The 21,115-nt window shown below is 38.0% G+C and overlaps 1 protein-coding gene across 2 annotated transcripts in view; it reads left to right on the forward strand.

The window, feature by feature from the left end:
* The first annotated feature begins 2,638 nt into the window (after positions 1 to 2,638).
* Positions 2,639 to 21,115, forward strand: part of LOC107681482 (PH and SEC7 domain-containing protein 3-like) — a 103,377-nt gene continuing 84,900 nt past the window's right edge. For both annotated transcript variants that reach the window (XM_016477791.1, XM_016477792.1), the window contains exons 1-3: positions 2,639 to 2,745; positions 7,364 to 8,231; positions 11,401 to 11,793. In XM_016477791.1, the coding sequence (XP_016333277.1) occupies positions 7,564 to 8,231; positions 11,401 to 11,793 (1,061 nt within the window). In that variant the 5' untranslated portion in view covers positions 2,639 to 2,745; positions 7,364 to 7,563. The remainder of the gene's footprint in view (positions 2,746 to 7,363; positions 8,232 to 11,400; positions 11,794 to 21,115) is intronic.

Here is a 21,115-nt window from a genome sequence, read left to right on the forward strand (position 1 = left end):
CAAAATGAATGATTATGTGTTGGGAAAAATAACAAGGATATTTTAATTTATTATTAATAAGCTAGTGTTTTCTGAGTCAGTGTCGGCTGCAAAGATGAAGTTGATGATGCTGAATCGCCATCTTCGCAGTACAGTGGACGCGCCTTCAGAGAGAAATGCACCTTTAATACGGATTACATAATCAGAGAGTTTTGTTTTCGATTGAATTGGTTAATTTTAACATTTCAAGCTTTCTATTTATTTCTTAAGTCTGTGAGGCGAGTAGCCTATTCGCTGAGTTTCGGTTCATCGCTCCAGTGTACGGAGACCGAGACGGCAGAAAGTGCATCCAATTTGTTTTCTTTATTTTACAAAAAAATCTAGTTGATATTGTGAGTGTATACAAATAAAAGTAGACCCTTAACAGTTTTGAATGATGTATTACTCTTATCTGTATGAGCAAAAATGATGGCGCATTTTAAGTTGTTTCCAAGAAAAAATGCCAGGGGTCGCACCGGTGCCTCCATGTCATGCAGTAAATGTGCTAATAGCTTCCACACTCCACACAAACACTTGGATATGCGCCCAATAATGCACATTTGTCTAGGTTAATGTTAGAGCAAACGGCCATGTAAAGTTGCTACTACTTACAAATTGTAAAAAAGAAATCCGTGACATTTACAGTAAAATACAGGCAGCTGGGGTTGCCAGAACTTTACTGTGAAAAATATGGTAGCAGCATTTTAGGGTTTACAGACTTAACTTAATTCACAGTAAAAAAACATACATCATCATTAATTGATATAATGTTAATATACCAACCTATTGAAGTATTAATATCCGTTTTGTACCATTGTAATACACTGATAACCACCAAAAACAGGTGGTGATGAGAAAGTCACATGATGAATCAAAGCTCATCACAAACAGCTTTTCCACAAGCTGAGAAAGTAAATACTAATAAATAAAAGGTGCAGTGTCATTCACACAAATACTAAACACCATCATGGTAACACACTGAAATAATGTAATAAACATTAATTTAACAACATTAGATGTAAGATAAAACCCTAACATATGCAATTGATAAGAAAAAAAATAAGAACAAACAGTTGTTTCAATGAAAAAACATCAAATGTGAAGTGTCATGCAGGGAATTCTGGGAATGTCAATTTACAGTTTTTCACTAAATTATACAATGACTTGTTCTTTTTCACTTCCAAAAAACGTAATTTTAACAGTATTTTACTGTAAAATTACATTAAATGTAATTACAGTTATTCACCGTATATAGTATGAAAACTTACTGTTAATTGTCTTTTACTGTTAAAATAATGATCATTTTATTCAGCCCATGTTTCAATGATAAACCATATTTGAGGTTGATGAATGATAGGCAAACGTTTGGATTTTGTGCCCGATCTACTGTAATTACCTCAAGGACCAACGTTTAGTCGACTGTTAGGGGACAGCCCTAATCTCAAATCACAACTGACTGAACAAGGGGCATCACACAGTGACCTTTAAACAGATCAGCTCCAGTACTCAGTGGAGATCTTGGACTAGTCAGTAACTGGATTTCCTGATGTCTTGACTCAGGGAAGCTGCTGCTAATGTCAGTAATGGTTCCCCTCCGTCAGATACGACTTTAGCATGCTCTGCTCTGAAGCTGACGTTGGGCTTGTTGTATAGATAGTGTCTGATAAAGATGTCTGAGTCAGAGGACTCTGTGCTTTCCACAGTCTCTGATGCTGAACTCTGATCTTAACACACAAGAGAAAACAGGCAAACCTAAGCACCGATGTCAGATTTTCACTAAGGCTGACTCATTCCGCCATGAGTTCAGTTCCAGTAATTCCACATGCTCGTCATGTGGCTAGAGTGTGGTCAATTACTTGTCAGCTATAAGACACTGGTATTGAAAAATGAGCCCGTTTCTGGAAACAGAAACATTCCTGAGACGCCTGGAGCAAGTCATAGCGACCGGCCTCCTGCGGGCACTTCAGCGAGACGGGCATGAATGCTAGATTCACACAGACAGCCTGACATTCATGCCACTCGCTGGATTTAAAGCAACAGTTTACCCTAAATTGAAAATTCTCATTGACTCACAGTCAAAATTGCTCCAAACCTTATGTGGAACTCAAAAGTAGGTGTTTAAAACTGTTCATCCGCATTTCTAAACTTGTGTGTTGTGATTTGTTATCATTGTTATGAAACCTGCTGCAATTTTTTGAATATTTGAATATACGTGTGAGAGCAAAATAGATAAATAGAGCTGTGGAGGAGAGGGAATGATTTTCATTAAATAACTTGCGAGGATTTAGGGTCTGTTCTTCTCATAAAGCTATCATATGGCTTATTTTGTCATATTTTGTTTTGGAACTTGACAGCATCCGTCTTTTAAAACTCATTTGCTGAATTTGGAAGGCTTTCTGTCTTCGGTTGTAATACTGCCATATGCACACTTTACAAAAACATCTTTTGGTCAACTGAAGGACTTTGTCTCTGTTGAGTCTGACATCATGTCCTCCTGATGATTAAACTAATGATAAGCCTATATTGGAGCCAGCTTTGTCATCAAAGAAGCTGGTAACTGGTTAAAATGATGTTAATGTAATGCATGTAAGTTTAATTCTGGTTTGTTCTTGCAGGGAGAAGCATTTGATCGGGTCAGCAGCTCCTCTGCACATGCACAGAGTGTTGCCAAAGCCAAGTACCAGTTTCTCTTCGGAAAGACAGAAGACGAAAGCTCATCAGATACTGGTACTTTTATGTTCTTGCATACTTCTTGCATACTCATATATATATATATATTGTATTAGTAAATTGAAACTGCATGTAACACATTTTCTCTTTCACTTACACCTTACTCTTCTAAATGTGTAACATCCTGTTCTTCTGTGTGTAGTTCTTCAAAACACAATCATTAAATACACTGAATTATTTTCACTGTTTTATTTTTATTCAGAAACACTATTTAACATCACTGGACCAAACTACAACAAAACTTATTTTTAGGGATTAAGAAGCGATAAGGTAGAAATAGCTCTTAAAGGTAACAGCTGCAGGTTGCCACTCTTTTCACTGTAGCAAACATAATGCTTTGCTGGTGAAAACTGAAGGAAGGGGAAGTGCATAGGAGTACATTTCGATGCTTTTATGATAAATAATACATATTTGACAGAGGCAACAACCTTGAACTTTGAGAGTGACTCGTGACAATTGAGGGATTTTCTCCCAAAGTTGCAATTATTGATGTTGTGATAATTATAGCAGCATTTGAGCATCAGTTTGACCTGTTTGATGTCGGCTATTTCATGCTATTCAACTGATGCATTATGTCCAACAGTTTTAAGAAAACCACCCGCTGACTCAGAAACCTGCTGGTAAACAGCGTATTTTCTTTCAGTGTTGCCATGTTCAGTTTTTATAAGTATCTTTGGGCTTCTTGTTTCATTAAAGTAGTTCATAAAATGTGTGAATGTATTTGGGTTTATTTTAAAAAGGCCAGTGGCTTTTTTCAGTGGGTTTTTTCAGATCCAGTTTTTCTAGTGAGGTCTTGCAACATTGGTGTCTGTGGAGAGTAATGTATGGGATTTCCCCAAGACCACAGGGCTGATGGGAGAAACTTTAGTGGAGAGAGTATCAGAATTTGTGAGGCAGTGAAGATGCATAGCTTTTTTCTGTGATTTTCTAGCATCCAGTGGCATCCATTCTCGAGCTACCATTTTCCAAGAGGCGGCACTGCATTATCAACTAGTTGTTCAGTTTGGTTCTGTTCACAAATGTGACTGTCACTACCTTAAATGTTTGAGGAGTTAATTTGGTTGTGGAATGTGGATGTCACAGACATAATGGATTGGACTGCACAGAGTGTGATTAAACTCTCAGTAGAGGAGTGACAGCTATATTGAGCTGCTGTGTGTGTTAAGCACCACACACAAAACATGCTCCTCCAAGATCTTTGTGTTTCTGTATCACTGGTGTGTCACGCTTCAGTCTCAACGGCCGTCATGATGAAACCTGTTTCAGAAGTGTACGTGAGTCACAAAGCTCAGAGGTTTCATTGGCTCATGGTTTCCTTGTACTTCTACAAATGACACACATCCAAACCAACAGAAACCAGCAGAGCACAGCAGTGACCTGACATCCCAGTTCATATTATGCTATACACGGGTGCAAAGGGCTTGGGTTCGTGCGCTTGCGCGTTGGGGCTTACAATGACTTACAAAGATACATAACAGCTACAAGTGTATACACTACTTGCTTTATGCAAGCACTATATAGGATAAATCATTGTACAGGATTTACCCTATTATACTTTATCGACAAAAAAAATAGGTGAAACAACAAACAGCCACCCACAAATAGTCTATAAACAAAGCATCAGGCTGTCTTTGAGTTCACATGAACAACGGTTAACGTTACTCGTCGTCAGGCTACAGAAGAATACCATAATTCCTCCATTCAATTAGGCCTAAGACATCGAGAGTCACGCAGACCTATAACAACCCAGCCACAACACATAATTGCAAATAACATGCCTTACCTTAACACAGAATCGACCAGAGTCGTTTATATTTTTTCTACAAATCTTTAAGTTAACATGCACTAAACATGAGTGGAATTTGCACCGCAGCGCCCCCACACCTTGATGCTCATGACAAGAATAGCATGTATAGTTATCTTTATTGAAGTGAATTAGGTTTAAATCGCCGGTCAGGATGGAACGACAACAGCTTCGCGGGCTTATTGTTTTTTTTTGTAGCTGTCGTTATAATAATTAATAATTTTGAGCAGGAGTCCAGGATTGATCGGGAAAACATTTTTAAAATGCACCTACAAAGAAGAGCAATAAGATGGCATTATAAAATAAAGTGCTTACGTAAATTTACGTAATTACCCATTATACATTGTGATATAGCCTGGTTCGTTGGTCCGTTAGATTGGATTGCTTTCTCACTACAACCGAACCGCTCCAGAGTTCGTTTTCAATCGAGCTGAGACCACCTCGTTCAGGCGATCTCAGCCGATTGTTTTGGCGCAGATCCGAGCACGATTGTCATGTTCACATATGCCCAAACAAACCGAGCTAAGGGGGGAAACGCGCCAGGTCCTGAAACAACAGCCCAGGTGTGAAAGCACCCTAAGTCTAACATTCACAGACATTTATATATACTTTATCCACATTTCATATCTGTAAACCAGTGAACTCTTGGTCTTGGATTGTGGATTAAATCAATAGTTCATCCAAAAATGAACATTTTCTCACCCTCAGGCCATCCAAGATGTAGTTGTGTTTGTTTCTTCATCAGATCTGGAGAAATGTAGCATTGCATCAGCGTCTCAGCAATGGATGCTCTGCAGTGAATGGGTGCCGTCAGAATGAGAGTCCAAACAGCTGATAAAAACATCACAAAAGTAACATCACTCCAGTCCATCAGTTAACATCTGGAGAAGTGAAAAGCTTTGTGTTTGTACGAAACAAATACATCAAGGCATTTTAACTTCAAACCATTGCTTCTGGCCAGTTTATAATTCATAATAACGCTTCCTCCAGTGAAAAAGTCCATCTCCTCTTCTCTCTCACATCAAAATCCACCCACACATTTGTTTAGAGCTGTTTTGGACTGTTTTGGCTCGTAAACTTGTATATTTCTCATCAGATGAGACGACTTTTGACCCTTTGACTAAACTAAAACGCAACAAGCATCTAGTTCTCCTCATCATTTAGCTCACAAAATCTGACAGGTTGTTCTGCTGCCTGCAAATAATAATTAGTACACAAGCCCTGCTTTGTTGCCTGTAGAAACCAGAAACCAGAAACCAGTTTTTCTGAGAGGGTTTTACAGTGCTAACTGTTAAATCAAAGCACAGTATCAATATGATATGTGATATATTGGTAACACTTTAATATAGGGACCGATTCTCACTATTAATTAGTTGTTTATTAGTATGCCTATTATTAACATATTGGCTGTTTATTAGTACTTATAAAGCACATACAGTTTTCTGCATGACAACTACCTTATTAACTATTTAACTATTAACTATAAATAAGCAGCAAATTCGGAGTTTATTGAGGCAAAAGTCGTAATTAATGGTTTGTTAAAAGCGAGAATTGGACCTTAAAATAAAGTGTGACCATATATTTTACCTAACTCAAATGTTTAGACGTATTTAACCTAAATGTCCGAATATTTTTTTGTCTTCATTTTGTACACTAGATCTATGGTTTTATAATTTCAAACTTTTTTGTCAGTTGTTTTGCTTTGATATTTTCTGTCCTTTGACATGCAGACAGTGTGTGGCTGAAGTGTTTAATCTTTATCTCACATACTGTACTGAACTGTATTGTAAGTGCATTGGGATGCAGCCTGATGTTTTTGTTCAAATTTTGTTTACAGTACATTTTTATTCAGTCTGTTAAATCATCCATAGTCAAATGCTGCCACCTGGTGTTTGAACAGTTCTGAACAAAAATGGCTGATCCGCTTGATGCTTAATGTTTAATGTTTTACAGATCCTCCTCACATTTCATGATGACCAGCGCTTTCATTTTAGCATTAAAAATGAAAATCACACACACATACAGTGGTTTGAATACACATTTTCTATGAGGAGCAAGTTTTTAATTTCTGAATAAAAAATTCTGTTTTATATTTTTGAAAGAGCATAAAGTAAAAAAATGTCAGGATTATATAATTGTCCTGATATCATGATGAATAAACACTTTCCGTAAATCATTGGAAAGAAAAACTTCCTTACAGCTCTTTGGGGAAAAAAATACTTATTAATATATGAAAAACTTTTGTTTGTTAAATCAAAAACATGTGGTGTAACCGAAATGCAGAAATATGCTGAGAAAACATAAAAAAGGACATGATACCATGACTGTGTCAATAAGTCTCTTTATATATTAAATTATTTGACCTTTTATGACAAGGAATGGTTAGTTCAGGTTGTAAAATATCACGTGGTGCAACTTGCATATCAATTTATGAATTTAATAATGCATGATATTTATAAAAAAAAAGTAAGTATGTGTTGTTAATTAATATTATTCAGTACTTAATTGTGTATTTACACTGTAACAAGGACACCTTAAAATACATACACAAGTGAAACATTTGTACTTTCTCATGTAACACTTTCACACACGATTGGCCATAACACACATACAGATGAAACACTCTGCACCCCACGACCCACTGCACACACAAAAAATTTGGGAAGATTTCATTTTCAGTTGGTTGCGCAAGTAACCTTATTATTATAATAATTATTATTGCTTAATAAACAGCTATCACTGACTGTTTCAGCAGATCCAGAATTAACACCTAATGATCTGTAATCTTAATTTTTTTGGTTTGTCAAACAGTCGCCTCTCCAACCCAAGAGAAACAGGAAAGCGGCTCAGGTCTTGAGTCCTCTCTTGATGACGATGACATTGACGAGACGTCGCTCTTCCAGGAAATTGACAGGGAGCTGTCAAACCTATTGAGCGGCCTGACCGCTCGGAGTCAGCATGCTGCGGCCGAAGAGGACTCGACGTCAGGAGACGCCGCTGCCGCCTCACCCATGATCCCCTGCAACGGGCAAAACGAAACCCTGCCGTCACAACTGGATATGGCCAAGCAGGGCCTGGACATTCAGAACGGCCAGTCCGAGTTAGCAGGAGACTCCCTGCTGTTTGACTCGTGGTGCGAGGCGCTCATAAAGGACCCCAGCTCAGTTATGGCGGCCGCAAACGAGCTGAGCTGCTTCAGCTCTGGGCCCAGTCGAGACCCCAGGAATGCACCGGCCAGCCAAAATAAACCTGACGCCAGCTCAACTCGAGCTGCAGCACATGTGGAGCAGCCCTCAGAGGTGCCCTCCCAAGAAAACGCTGGAAAGGAGATGGAGGGCAAGAGGGTCGAGTCACCCTCGCCCAGTAGGATGGACGACGACCCCACGGCAGAACTGGTGGATGAGTCTCTAGAGGAATCCAATAAAATTCTGGCCGAGATCCCGGGCATCTTCAGCGTCTTTCTGGAGGGGGGCAAACTGCGGGACAAGCCGCCGAAGAAGCTGCGGTTTGTGGAGAGCAGGGAGAGCCCCGTGAACGGAGAGATGCAGAACGGAACGTACCAGAGCTGCAGCGTGAAAGAGGAAGTGACTCTGGACGCGCAGCATACAGAAGCCACAGGAGTGCCACAGGGGCGTGTGCTGAGACCCGATCACAATCCAGCAGAGAACGGCTCAGACAGGTACAGTACCTCTGCATCGCAGTCCTCACTTGTCAAAAGCCTGTTAGATAGTAGAGTGAAACCGCTAATCGACATGAACAAGCGATTTTATATGATACTTTTGTACTTTTAATTCAATTCTAAAAATAGTACCCACCAGTAGCATTAAATTGGCTTTCGTTCAACAGGAAACAACGGTGTTCACAGGTAAATTAACTCCTTATATTTTAATCATTATAATCAATATTATTAACAATTATTAATATTATTGACAAAAATTAATTGTTTTGTTTTCGTAAATGTTTTTTATGTAACTATTTATATAATTATTGTATTATTAACATGTTTTAACCCTCATGTGGTGTTCGGGTCCTTTTTGCTCTGAAAAAAAATTATTTTTCCCGAAAATACTAGTTAATGTTATCGCATTGGACTGAAATTTTGTGACTTTGTTCACAAAGGGTATAACTACTTCTAAAAAAATGTTTGATAAGTGTGATAGGGTTCTGAACACAACACAAGGGTTAATACAATTTTAACGATGCATATGTTTTTTTTTTTTTATATATATACTTTTTAAATTGTTATTATGTGGAAAAATCCAAAAATAAAACAATTAAAAAGCGATTTTGCTTATTGGTTATCAAACGCTTCAACATTAAAATAATCAGTATTGTATTTCTTATCTCAGTTTTATAGCAATTAATATAAGGTTTTGGACTTAACATTTTTAAATGACCACACACAATAACAACTGTGCTGGTCGCTGAGGGAATACATCAACTTTCACCGTGGACAAAGCGGAGTCCAGCCCGGGGCAACATGTGGTTGCCGGTTTCAGAACGATGAGCTTTGTAAAAATCGACGCGTTTCAAAATGGCGGGGCATAGAGGAGAAACAATAATGTACAGTATGTGGAAAATAATGTGTTTTTTTTACTTTAAACCGCATAAACACATTTCATTACACCAAATACACAAAATAATGTTCTTTTTAGCAACATCATATGACCCCTTTAAATGCTCTACACAGATGTTTGATGTTTTTTGGTATTAAATTAAAATATTAATATATTTATAGTGTGCATTTCTTTCTTGACTTGTTTGGCATCTTGGAATGATTATTCCTGACTGACTGTTGCACTGCATTTTGGTACTGCCACAATATAGAAGGCAGCGTAATGATAACAGTTTAGATTAGGGAACACTATTCACTATTCACTAGTTGATTATTAGCATGCAGATTACTAGCATATTGGCTGTTTATTAGTACTTGTAAAGCACATATTTATTTATTAATGCCTTATTCTGCATGACCATATTCTAGATCCCTTAATACCTTAAACTCAATACCTAAACTTAAAAACAACTACACCAACTCCCTTACTTACAATCAATAAGCAGCAAATGATGAGTTTATTGAGGGGAAAAAGTTAATGGTGAATATGTGTTCCCTAATCTAAAGTGTTACCAGCATAATTTATAAATAGCTGTTACTTCAGGAGCGCACCTATGATGGCTATGTAGGCAGCTCACAGAGGTCAGTAAAAGCTGTCTAGAATGAGAGATGTACACAGCTGCACCTTATGCAATACTAAGTGCAATTGTGCTGTTCATCAACTAATCTAGTTACTTTATATATTCAGTTCTCTAATTATCAGTTTCGCTTCCTTTATCCTTTCTGCTTGGTCTTCGTAAGAAATGATCAAGCACGATATAGAGGAAGCGTTGTGTTCACTCTGAGTTGCTAAGAGGAACGAGGCTTGTGGTTTTATAATAGAATCAAGTTTTTTTCAGCTTCCTGTGGGTGACTCTTATGAATTTGTCCAGAACATATACGGCTCATAAATAATGTTTTGCAGAAACAAAACTACATTTATTTTATTTTCATCATCATTTATTTCATAATAATGAATAATCATAATAATATTCAGAATAAATAATTGTTTATTACAGAATACATTTTCATTACTATAACCCAGTCAAAAATAGTATTATAAAACGGAGAGTAAACCTTTGTTTATGTTTGTGTGTTGCTCGGCAACCACTTTGTAGCAACCACAGCTGATTCTGAGGAACTACATTGTTTGGTGGAAGAATACTGTTTATATTAATATCATTACACTTTATTTGCTCTGTTTTATTTAGTGAAACCTTACTACGTATATGGAATAACTGTTTTATAAAAGCAATAAGCCCCGTGAAGCCGTGGTTTACAGTGAATTTATAACAGCTAAGGGGGTTTTAGGCACTCCGCTTCACGTCGACTTCGCTTCAACTTCTTGGGCTTATTGCTTTAGTAATACAATAAATGAATAAATAAATAAATACATACATATGTAAAGTACTTAGTTAAGTTTTTATGTCATGACACTATTTGATTGTACAATTCCAGTAATAAAATTTGTAATAATAATGACACTTACTAAAACCTCAAAAGTTTGAATGCATTATGGAAACAATGGTTTGAGAGGAAATGTGATTAATTCATAAATGAATGGTCCTAAAAAGGCTTTATTGTTTTTATGCAAATATAATTTGTCTTATTCGTTTCATTTTCAGGTGTGATTTTGTGAGATTATGGCTTAAGTTGACAAATTAACATTTGTGACCCTGGACCACAAAACCAGTCATAAGGGTCAATTTCTCGAAATTGACATTTATACATCAGCTGAAAGCTGAATAAATAAGCTCTCCATTGATGTATGGTTTGTTAGGATAGGACAATATTCGGCTGAGATACAACTATTTGAAAATCTGGAATCTGAGGGTGCAAAAAAATCAAAATATTGAGAAAATCATCTTTAAAGTTGTCCAAATGAAGTTTTTAGCAATGCATATTGCTAATCAAAAATGAAGTGTTGATATATTTACAGTAGGAAACTTACAAAATATCTTCATGGAACATGATCTTTACTTAATATCCTAATGATTTTTGGCATAAATGAAAAATCAATAATTTGACCCATACAATGTATTTTTGGCTATTGCTACAAATATACCCCAGCGACTTAAGAGGGTCACATATGTTGTAGTAAATGCTTGAGTTGTATCTATTGAAAAGGACTTTAAACACACTCCTCAAATAGGAAATGTAAACACAAGTCAACTTCTGTTTACATCTTCCTGTTTAGTGTCACACTTTGTGGTGTGCTGCTGTTGATATGTGTTTGTCTTTCTGCCTGTTTCAGGAGTCCTGCTGCAGGTGAGAGTGACGCCACAGATGTCTTCAGCTGCCAGTTTGAGATCATCCTGGAGTCGGAGCGTCTGCGGGGGACTCTCTACAGTAGCATGGACAATCTGTCCAACCCTGCACCTGAACCCAGCTCTCACAGCGCCCCAGAAGCCTCGTTTGCCTTCGACATCCCCCTCACTCCCATGATTCAGCAGCGACTCAAAGACAGAAGTCTGTTCCTGAGCTCGGACGCTGAGGTGCTGAGCGTCACCGCCACAGAGCAGAGCGGCAGGGCAGCTCTAGAGGTGACCTCTTCGTTTCTCTCAGCGGGCTGCGAGGATGCGGGAGCAGCTCTAGCAAACGGTTTAAACGACAAGGACCCCAGAGACTGGCTGCAGGGCTGTTTAAGGTAAGACCATGCAGTTCAACGTATAAAAATGCTGAAAGAATGGCCGACAACTCTTTGACTTTTTTCATGTATTGCATGCAGTGTTGCAATCATTCTCAGCACTGAGCATTGTTTTGTTATTGTTGTTGTGCTGAAGATCTTGTGTACTGGAGAAAACGTGGAGGCTTGAGCTGATTATGTGGCGCCCTCTGCTGAAAAGTCTTTTCCATTGCACTTACAAGTTCAGACCAGGGTTATAATTGTTAACTAAACCTAAAACATTTTTGTTACATGAAATAAAATAAACATAAGCTGAAATAAAGTAAAATATAAAACTTAAACTTATTTTATTTCTGATTTATTTATGATTTTATTTATCGCCAAGGAAACATTTCATTTTCATTTAGTTTATTTAGTTGATGTACTAAAACAACTACAAATAAAAGTAAAATAAAATAACAATATAAATGAATAAAAACTATATTGACATTAAAAGCAATTAAAAATATGAACAGTAGCTATAATAATATCTCAATGATACAAAAATAATTCTGGATTCCAAGATATGACTGTAATTCATAAATAAGAGTTGATGTTAAAGGGACAGTTCACTCAAAAATGACAATTAATCATTTACTCACCCTCTACTTGTTCCAAAATTGTATGAGTTTCTTTCTTCAGAAGACATTTTGAAGATTGTTGGTAATCAGACAGTTGACAGTAGCCATTGTTTTTTACAACATCTTGAGGGTGAGTAAATGATGACGGAATTGTAATTTTTGGGTGAACTGTCCCTTTAATGTTGAGTTGTTGTGTGCCTGTCATGGTGTTGATTCTAAATGTGCCTGAAAGACATCAGACTCATTCAGAATGTGGTGTCACAAAGGTCAGATGAAGTAAAGAAAAAAATATATAATGTTAAATATAAAACTATAAAATGGATAAGGGGTCTTCTTAAGGGTGGTCCATAAACGCCAGCAAACACCAAATTCCTCTGTTAGTGACATCAGTGTTTGATTAAAAGTTTTTTTTTTTAAACTCATTTATTATTATTTATCTTTACTTATTTATTAATAATAGGAATTGGAATAAACAGAATAAACACTGTGCTAACCAGATGTGTCAACGAGAGTAAAATCAGTGTTAAGGGGTTTTCAGACTGACAGCGTGACAGCGTTTATTCTAGTGATTATTTTGAAAACCACCATCCTTAAATTACTTATTAATTCCAATAAAAATCAACTGTAATAATAATTTGTCATTTTAACTAAACCAGAAAGTAGAAGATCTAGTTATGGCAGTACAGCAAAACTATTTTTAATTTTGCTGATGTTGATACTTCCATATTGATTTGCTGTTCACAGTTTCAGAACACTTTCATGATTTTGTGTTTATCGTCATTGAAGCTCATTTTATACCTGATTATACTTCCTCTGTGGCCATATAAACACTGCAAAGACAAATGCATTTAAATACACCGCTGAACTCACAAATTATAGTAATGTTTTTGATGTCTTGTGGATCCCTGTGATTTAACCTGTTTGGTATTTGCTGGTTTGAACATAAGTAAAATTAGCAACAAGAGATAAATAAGGGTTTTCAAGCTTTTGAATGTTAACTGTTATCAATGTGAATATTTGTTAAGCTGTAATTTATTTCTGTGATCAAAGCTGAGTTTTCATCATCATTACTCCAGTCTTCAGTGTCACATGATCTTCAGAAATCATTCTAATATGCTGATTTGCTGCTCAAGAAACATTTCTGAGTATTATCAATGTTGAAAACAGTTGTGCTGCACAAATTTTTTTTTTGAAACCATGATACAATTTCTTCAGTGTTCTTTTCCCATACTTTTAAATGGTAGTGTATTTTTTTTAATGCATCAATATGATAAAATTCAGAGGAATAATGTACAATAACCATGTCATTATCGCAAAATAAGCTTGATAAAAATCAGAAGAACCTAGTTTTTTTGCTGTTGATGTTACTTTTAAACATCTCACTACCCTGAGACTGCAGGGCTGATGGGAGAAATGATGGTTTGCAGAAAAGCTGGCGTCAGAATGAGTCAAGACACGAACCGATATGTCATTTTCTAGAAGATAGTTTCCAAAAGAGAGTGACACCACTGCATTAGCAGTTACGTCACACTGTACTAATTCTGTTAACACTGTGGGTTTGAAGTGGATTCAGTTTTTATGGGTTTGGAATTAATATTTTGTACAATTCAGATTCCTGTAAATAACTGATCTGTGTGTACAGAAGAAGATGAAGCACTCAGAAGACTAATGAGACACAGATCAGCCGAGTTCAAACTGCACAGGAGTGAAGGAGCTCTTGTGTTTTATAGATGAGTGAATGCAGCTTTGAGCTTATTAAGCACTTTATTAAAAGTGTAGAATTTGGTGAACCAGTGCTTATGTATGGATATAATATAATTTGTAAAACACATTTGTGACCCTGGACCACAAAACCAGTCATAAGGGTAAATTTTTTGAAATTGAGATTTATGCATCATCTGAAAGCTGAATAAATAATCTTTCCATTGATGTATGGTTTGTTAGGATCGGACAATATTTGGCCGAGATACAACTATTTGAAAATCTGGAATCTGAGGGTGCAAAAAAATCTAAATATTGAGAGAATCATCTTTAAAGTTGTCCAAATGAAGTTCTTAGCAATGCATATCACTAATCAAAAATTAAGTTTTGATATATTTACAGTAGGAAATTTACGAAATATCTTCATGGAACATGATCTTTACTTAGTATCCTAATGATTTTTGGCATAAAAGAAAAATCAATAATTTTGACCCATACAATGTATTGTTGGCTATTGCTGCAAATATACCCCAGCGACTTAAGACTGCTTTTGTGCTCCAGCGTCACATTTGAGTCCAACATGCACCGAGAGAAACACAGTCTACCACAGCATAACAATAGCGATCAGTAAACATGCATCCTCACCCGCACACTCATCAGAAATCACGCTACATTTCCTCATCATCAGAGCCTTCAGCCCTGCTGTTATTTATAGCTCCAGCACAGCCTCGTGCCCCAGAGCATGATGGATGTAAGTAAAGCACATCGCTCTATCGCTCCATTCACACACGCGTGTTCGGCCCTGCCCCCCCCTCCACCCGTCTGCCTGCTCGGCCGGAGCGAGACGCCGGAGTTGAGCGCAGTGGCTGTAGTGATGAGACTTGCTACAGTAATGAACAAGCACAAACAGAGCACCGTGTCCTAGCAGCCCGCAGGAAACCGCTCGCGCCGTCTCCATGTAGGTCAGAGCCGAGCATCAGGAGTTCGTCCACACGCACCGCCGACCGACTCTCATGGGCTCCGTAGTGTCCGGCTGCTTTTCCCAGCTGGGCCTGTCCGACGCCGAGCAAGCGTCCGTCCAGTAAGTCTTGACCTTTGTATTGCATGACACGCTTCTCAGACGCCATGGCAGCTGCTCCCGGCGCACACGTGTGTGTGTGTGTGTGTGTGAGACTGCAGCAGCTCCCGCATCTGTCCGCTGTGAATGTCCTCTACTGCTGAAAGGTTGAAGCTTTCCTGTCTTTGTGTGAGTCTCCCCTCCCTCATGACTCCAGTGGGCTGATCCTGAAGCACATCATGAATGACAATAACTAAATGTTATAATGAATATATAGTTGCCTGTATTGTAATTTCATTACTCATCTACTGCTGAGTCGAGATCATTGAAACCTTTACCTGTATACGCTGTTAATTTATTGTTGTATACGAAAAATTTCCTGTCTTGAGCGCAAATGCAGGCTATTTAATTTGATAATAAAGGGAATAAAAACGATCAGGAAATTGCTTGTGTTAGGGTAAAGGTGTGGTCATGTTAGCAAAAACTTCGGTAAAAGACATATATGTGACCCTGGACTACAAAACCAGTCTTAAGGGTCAATTTTTCGAAATTGATACCCCAGCGACTTAAGACTGCTTTTGTGCTCCAGGGTCATAAATAAGGTGCTGTCACATTTACAGCAAATTTTGGTGGGAAAAATCCAGTCATTTCAATAGGAATTGACTGGCTCCTCAAATTCTACATAGGGTTCAAGTTGTTCACACGAATTCTGTGAAATTTCGTGAACAAAAAAGGTACTTTGTCTATTGTCAATACTATATCTATGAAGCACAGCTCACACAGAAGTCACTTTCAAACCAAGCAGCCTTCTGCTGGTCAGCGTGAAAATACCAGCTTAAAACCATTGCAAAATCTTTCAGCCTCACACAAAATTTTCCATTACACAGAATCTTATTAAAATAACATTTCACAATGGAGAAAAATTTGTCGAACAACAGTAAATATGAGCGCAAGGGTTTGTTCTAAACAACATCCTAATATGCTGTTTTAAACTCAGGTAAGGCTTTGTCAAACCAACATTCAAAACATGATAAAGTCTTGATAAACTTTCTTTTGCTAGTATTTAATGATGTAATTTTTGCAAGCAGCTTCATCATTAATGTGATGTTGTCTGCTACAGACTGTCTAGCCTTCCATCAGGATTTTATAGATCGCAGTATTTCTCTGAGAGCTCTAAATGCACAAACATGCAGTTAATATTAGTATTTACTCTGCATAATTAATGGTGTGTTTGTGAAATTGGGCTGTTTGGGAGGAAATGAATTGCTTTTCTAAGTCATCATGCTATTTATATTCCTCAGCGCTTGTCCCCAGACCATAAGCCTTGTTCTCAGTAATGCTGATTAAAGCAGTGTTCAGTTCTTCTGCTCTGTGAGGTGTCACCCTTTACTTCCACATGGTCACGCACGCGGAGGTAAACAGTGTGTGTGGCAGGTGCTGATGTCATGTGATGGGGCGTCATGGGCCCTCAGCTGCTCTAGAGGAAGTGGCTCTCAGCAGCGCTCTGGGTTTGTGCCAGTGCTGGAGGTGTGAGTCAGCACCAGCGGCCCGGTGCCAGGCGTCTGTCTCACTGTCCCGCACACAGACCTGTTTCATTTAACGACCCTTCATTTCACCACTCATACATTTTGCCTGTGTCTTCTTCATCCATTGTGGTCAGTTTTGTTGGGGGTATGGGTGAGGGTCTCTTAATTTTGTCACTATATACTACATTTACTACATCAGCTTCTTATTGCATGTTGCATGCAAACTGCAAAAAAAAATCCCAAAAATGTGATGTTTCAAGCAGAATTCTTCTGTAATATTGTAGTGGAGTACCTGAATGAACTGAAGTCTGGTACTGTACATGAATGCGCTCTTCCACATTTTCCAACTCAAAGTGCAGTTAGTACAGTGAATGCATCTGTCATCCTCAACTTGGGGAAACATTCTGATTGAATTAATTGATATGGTGTGAATTTGGATCACTTAAATGTATATTTCAATATTTAAAATACTGAAAAGAACAAACTTTTTGTGGGACCCAGTTTGGGGACCACTGTGCTACAGACAGGATTCCTCAAATCATGTGATATTTTTCACTAAGGTTCACTAAGACTTTTAAGCATTTTAATTACAATTTTCATCTGGAGAATGAAAAAAAACAAAAACAAAACCTTTTTATAGACATCTTAGTGGGTTCAGACGTACAACTAGAAACCACCAGCAACCAGATAGGGATGCGCTAAAAACTGCTCAGGACACCTTAGGCACCACATTGTGCCCTTCAGAAACCATTCAGAATAACTTGTCTGCCTAACAACACTCCAGAAGCTGCCCACAACACCCTAGCAACCGCCTAGAACCCAAGCAACTGTATAGCAGTGTCCTAAAAACCACTCAGAACTTAGTAATCACATAGTAACAGCCTAGCCACCACTCAGAACCCTAGCAACTGCATATCAATGTCTTAAAAAACAATCAGAACACCTCAGTAATCACGTAGTAACACCCTAGCAACCACTAAGAACCCTAGCAACTGCATATCAATGTCCTAAAAACCACTCTGAACCCTGTTGTAACTAGGCCTGTCGCGATAATTAAATAACCGTCTAATTGCGATTATTTGATCTAACGATTATTGTGCTTTTTATAGGAGACAAGGGGGAGTCATACACCCACTGGTCGCTCTTTTGCAACTAACTTTCTCAGCTGGTCGCATGAGCACATGATTTGGTCGCAATATATATATATTTCTTTGCTCTACAACATGGGATTATTCAATGCATGCTGATGAACTTTTATCGTAGTTTATAGTTATATGGAAACGAAAGTGGTTAACATTCAACCCGTTCTTTATCATTTATCATTTAAAGTCAGTGATAGTTCATCACTGACTTTATCTATGTCAGTTTCTCTTTTGCTGTGTTAAGCCGCGGGCTTCGGATGCATTCACTTTCGAATTCGCGATCTTGTTGTCACTGTTTTGCTTACATACATCTACACACCTTTCATTTTTTAAAGCCTAAAACAAAAGATGGATTCATTGTTATTCTTAATTAAAAAGCACAACAACAATAAATCAGTATGATACAATGACAAACTAGCTTACAAAACGTTTATTAACAAAAACGAATAAGATGAGGCATGGCACACACCACATGCTGTATTATATACCGACTAATAAATTACGAAAACCATCCATCGTTTCCTCAATATGTGCGTCATTTTTGCACACAAAATTTAGTTCCACAGTCAGAAAAAATGGTCGCAGTCTGGAGCCCTGCTATATCATCTGAATCCATTCCATATCTTAATGTGAGAGACAGAATTGAGGTTTACAGAAACTCATCTTCCTTCTGCTGCAGCTGTCAGTCATTCTCCGCACAGCATTCAAACAGCACGTCATGTTCAGTTATGACAGTCAGCATAAAACTCTCTCTCCAAGATGATATATTCCCATTATAATACTTTAAGTAATTATTTACGGAACTCTTAAATTAATCAATTATATAATGAAAGCCATAAAAACAGACAATTAATCGTGACAATCGGCATAATCGGCAAAGCCCTAAATCAGACAATTAATCGCAATAACCGTGACTATTTTTAGACAATTAATCGCCAGCCAAATTTCATAATCGTGACAGCCCTAGTTGTAACTACATAGCAACGCTCTAGTAGCCACAAAGAACACTTATTGATTTATTAAAGCAAGACCCTGACAAAGTGGTGGTGAATTTTGCTCAAAGCACCATTCATATTTCAGAATATGTAAATATCTAGCTAGATATAATCTTATGAGCACATATCATAGTACATGAATGAGATCTGGAGACATTATGGAAAGCACAAGAAGGGAATTCTGAAAGTGTCATTGACACTTGTTTGTGTTCAGAGTGTTTCAGTATTCATCAGTCTGACGGCTGATCTGCGCTGCTGGGATTGAATTGATCAGCACACACCCTGCTAATCTACTGACCCGGCCGAGATCTGACTGGAGGAGAGAGATGCTGTGTGTGTGTTGGCTGACTCTAGCGAGTCTGAGTCGTTGCTCATCAGCCTCATATTTCACCGGCCTGCCCTTCTGCTCAAGGCTGAGCGCTTTACAGCCTCCACCTCATCTCAGGATAAAGCAGCACAAACAACCGTACAGCCTCAGATATCTGCACGCAGATCCTTCTGGAGGTCAACACACACACAAATGCGTACCGGCCCTGTGCTTTTGCAGGGACTTCTGCCGCAGAAACACTGGGAAGCATTCTTGTGGTAATCTGCTGGAAGAACAGGCTGTATCAGTTAGCGCAGCATCGTCTGCTGTTATTCCGTTGCTCCGTAGACGCCCAGAGAGAATCTGAGGTCAATCTAAGTGCTGTTGAAATGTGGGAGCAGGAATAAGGAAGTTGGAGAATGTTTGGAAAGGGTGGGAGGGTGCAGGCTTTCACTTCATACTTTCAGTGCGAGGGAATGAAAAACTAACTTTGTTCAGTGCTGTTTGGCCCCTCCACCATTCTGTAGTACAGATGGAGGGAGGCGCTTTCAGAAATTTATCTCAAGTGCTCTGGTCTGTTGCTAATGCAGAACACTTTCTGTAACTCTGATCATCAAGTGTACATCCATCGATCCTTGATATTTTTGGACTTTGGTCTGTTCTCAGGTCAGTGCCTCTCTACTGTTGTTGGCTCAGGATGGTGATGTGGTAAATGTCTTCACCGTTTGTGCAGGTGATCTTCAGTATTTGGTCTGTTTTCTGTGCTAGGCTGGATCTGTCTCTCTTGTGCAGTAGTTGTGTTGGAGCTTTCTGTATAATTGAATTAAATCTGTGGCATTTTATTTCAGTTGTCTGTTGTGGAAGAATTACTTCCTGCTTTAGTATCATGGGAGAGGAAATCATTTCATATTCCCATGATACAGATCCTGCTGTGATATTTGGGGAGCTCTATGTAGGAAATGGTCTTATTAAGATGTATTCTGAAACATGAAGTATGATTCTTGATTTCCTGATTCTGATATCTATTTTGTGAAAGATTCATCCATAAATACGTTTCGTTTTTGACCTTTGACCTAGGCCTGGGCGATAAAACGGTATCGATATTTATCGACGGTACACCTTCAATATCGATAGAAAAAATGTTCGATATAGTGCACGATATAGGCACGTACTATGAGTGACGCAGACAGCACACACAAATACGAACACATGCTGAAATGAGTGCTGTGCCTGCCTGTGATGAGGAGATTGTGAATAAAGAATGAATATTAATCGAATTTAAAATAAACATTTGCATTTGAATGTTAGGTGTGCATCAGGGAGCGTCATCAGTGGCGCACAAGATGCGGTGATGATGATGTAAGTGACGTTGTTGCATTTTAATGTTTTGTTAGTCTAGCCCACGAGACGGTCCGCTGCTGCGTATTCATTCAAAATATTAGAGAAATATAGAAGCTCAATGCGGAGAAGATCTTGAATGGGTTAAAACCGAAACCAAGCCATTCACACAGAACGCATATTCAGCACATTTTTAGACGGACAAATATGACTGCTGCACTCGCGTCACACAGAAGAGATGTATAGAAAGCAATGCAGAGTTAAAACCGTTTCAACTTTTAGAAAACACGTCACGAATTTGTGGAGGTTTATTCATTTTCACTGCATTGATGTGATGTATTTTTTCAAGTAGTGGAATTAAAGACTTAAAGGAACAGTTCACCCGAAAATAAATATTTAAATCATATAGTTCCAAACCCGTATGACTTACCATATTCTATGTGTACACTGTTAGTCAAAGGTTTGGAATATTATTTATTTATTTATTTATGCATGCATGCATGCATGCTCACCAAGGCTGCATTTTATTTGAAAAAAAATAAAAAATAAATAATAATATATATATATTTTATTAACAAAATATTTTAGTTTGTTTTTTATATTTTTTTAATTCGATCAGATAAGATTTTAAGCTGTCATATGGTCAAGTTACAACGC

Source organism: Sinocyclocheilus anshuiensis, unplaced genomic scaffold (assembly GCF_001515605.1).
Source record: "Sinocyclocheilus anshuiensis isolate Anshui unplaced genomic scaffold, SAMN03320099.WGS_v1.1 scaffold2567, whole genome shotgun sequence".
Classification (NCBI taxonomy): Eukaryota; Metazoa; Chordata; class Actinopteri; order Cypriniformes; family Cyprinidae; genus Sinocyclocheilus; species Sinocyclocheilus anshuiensis.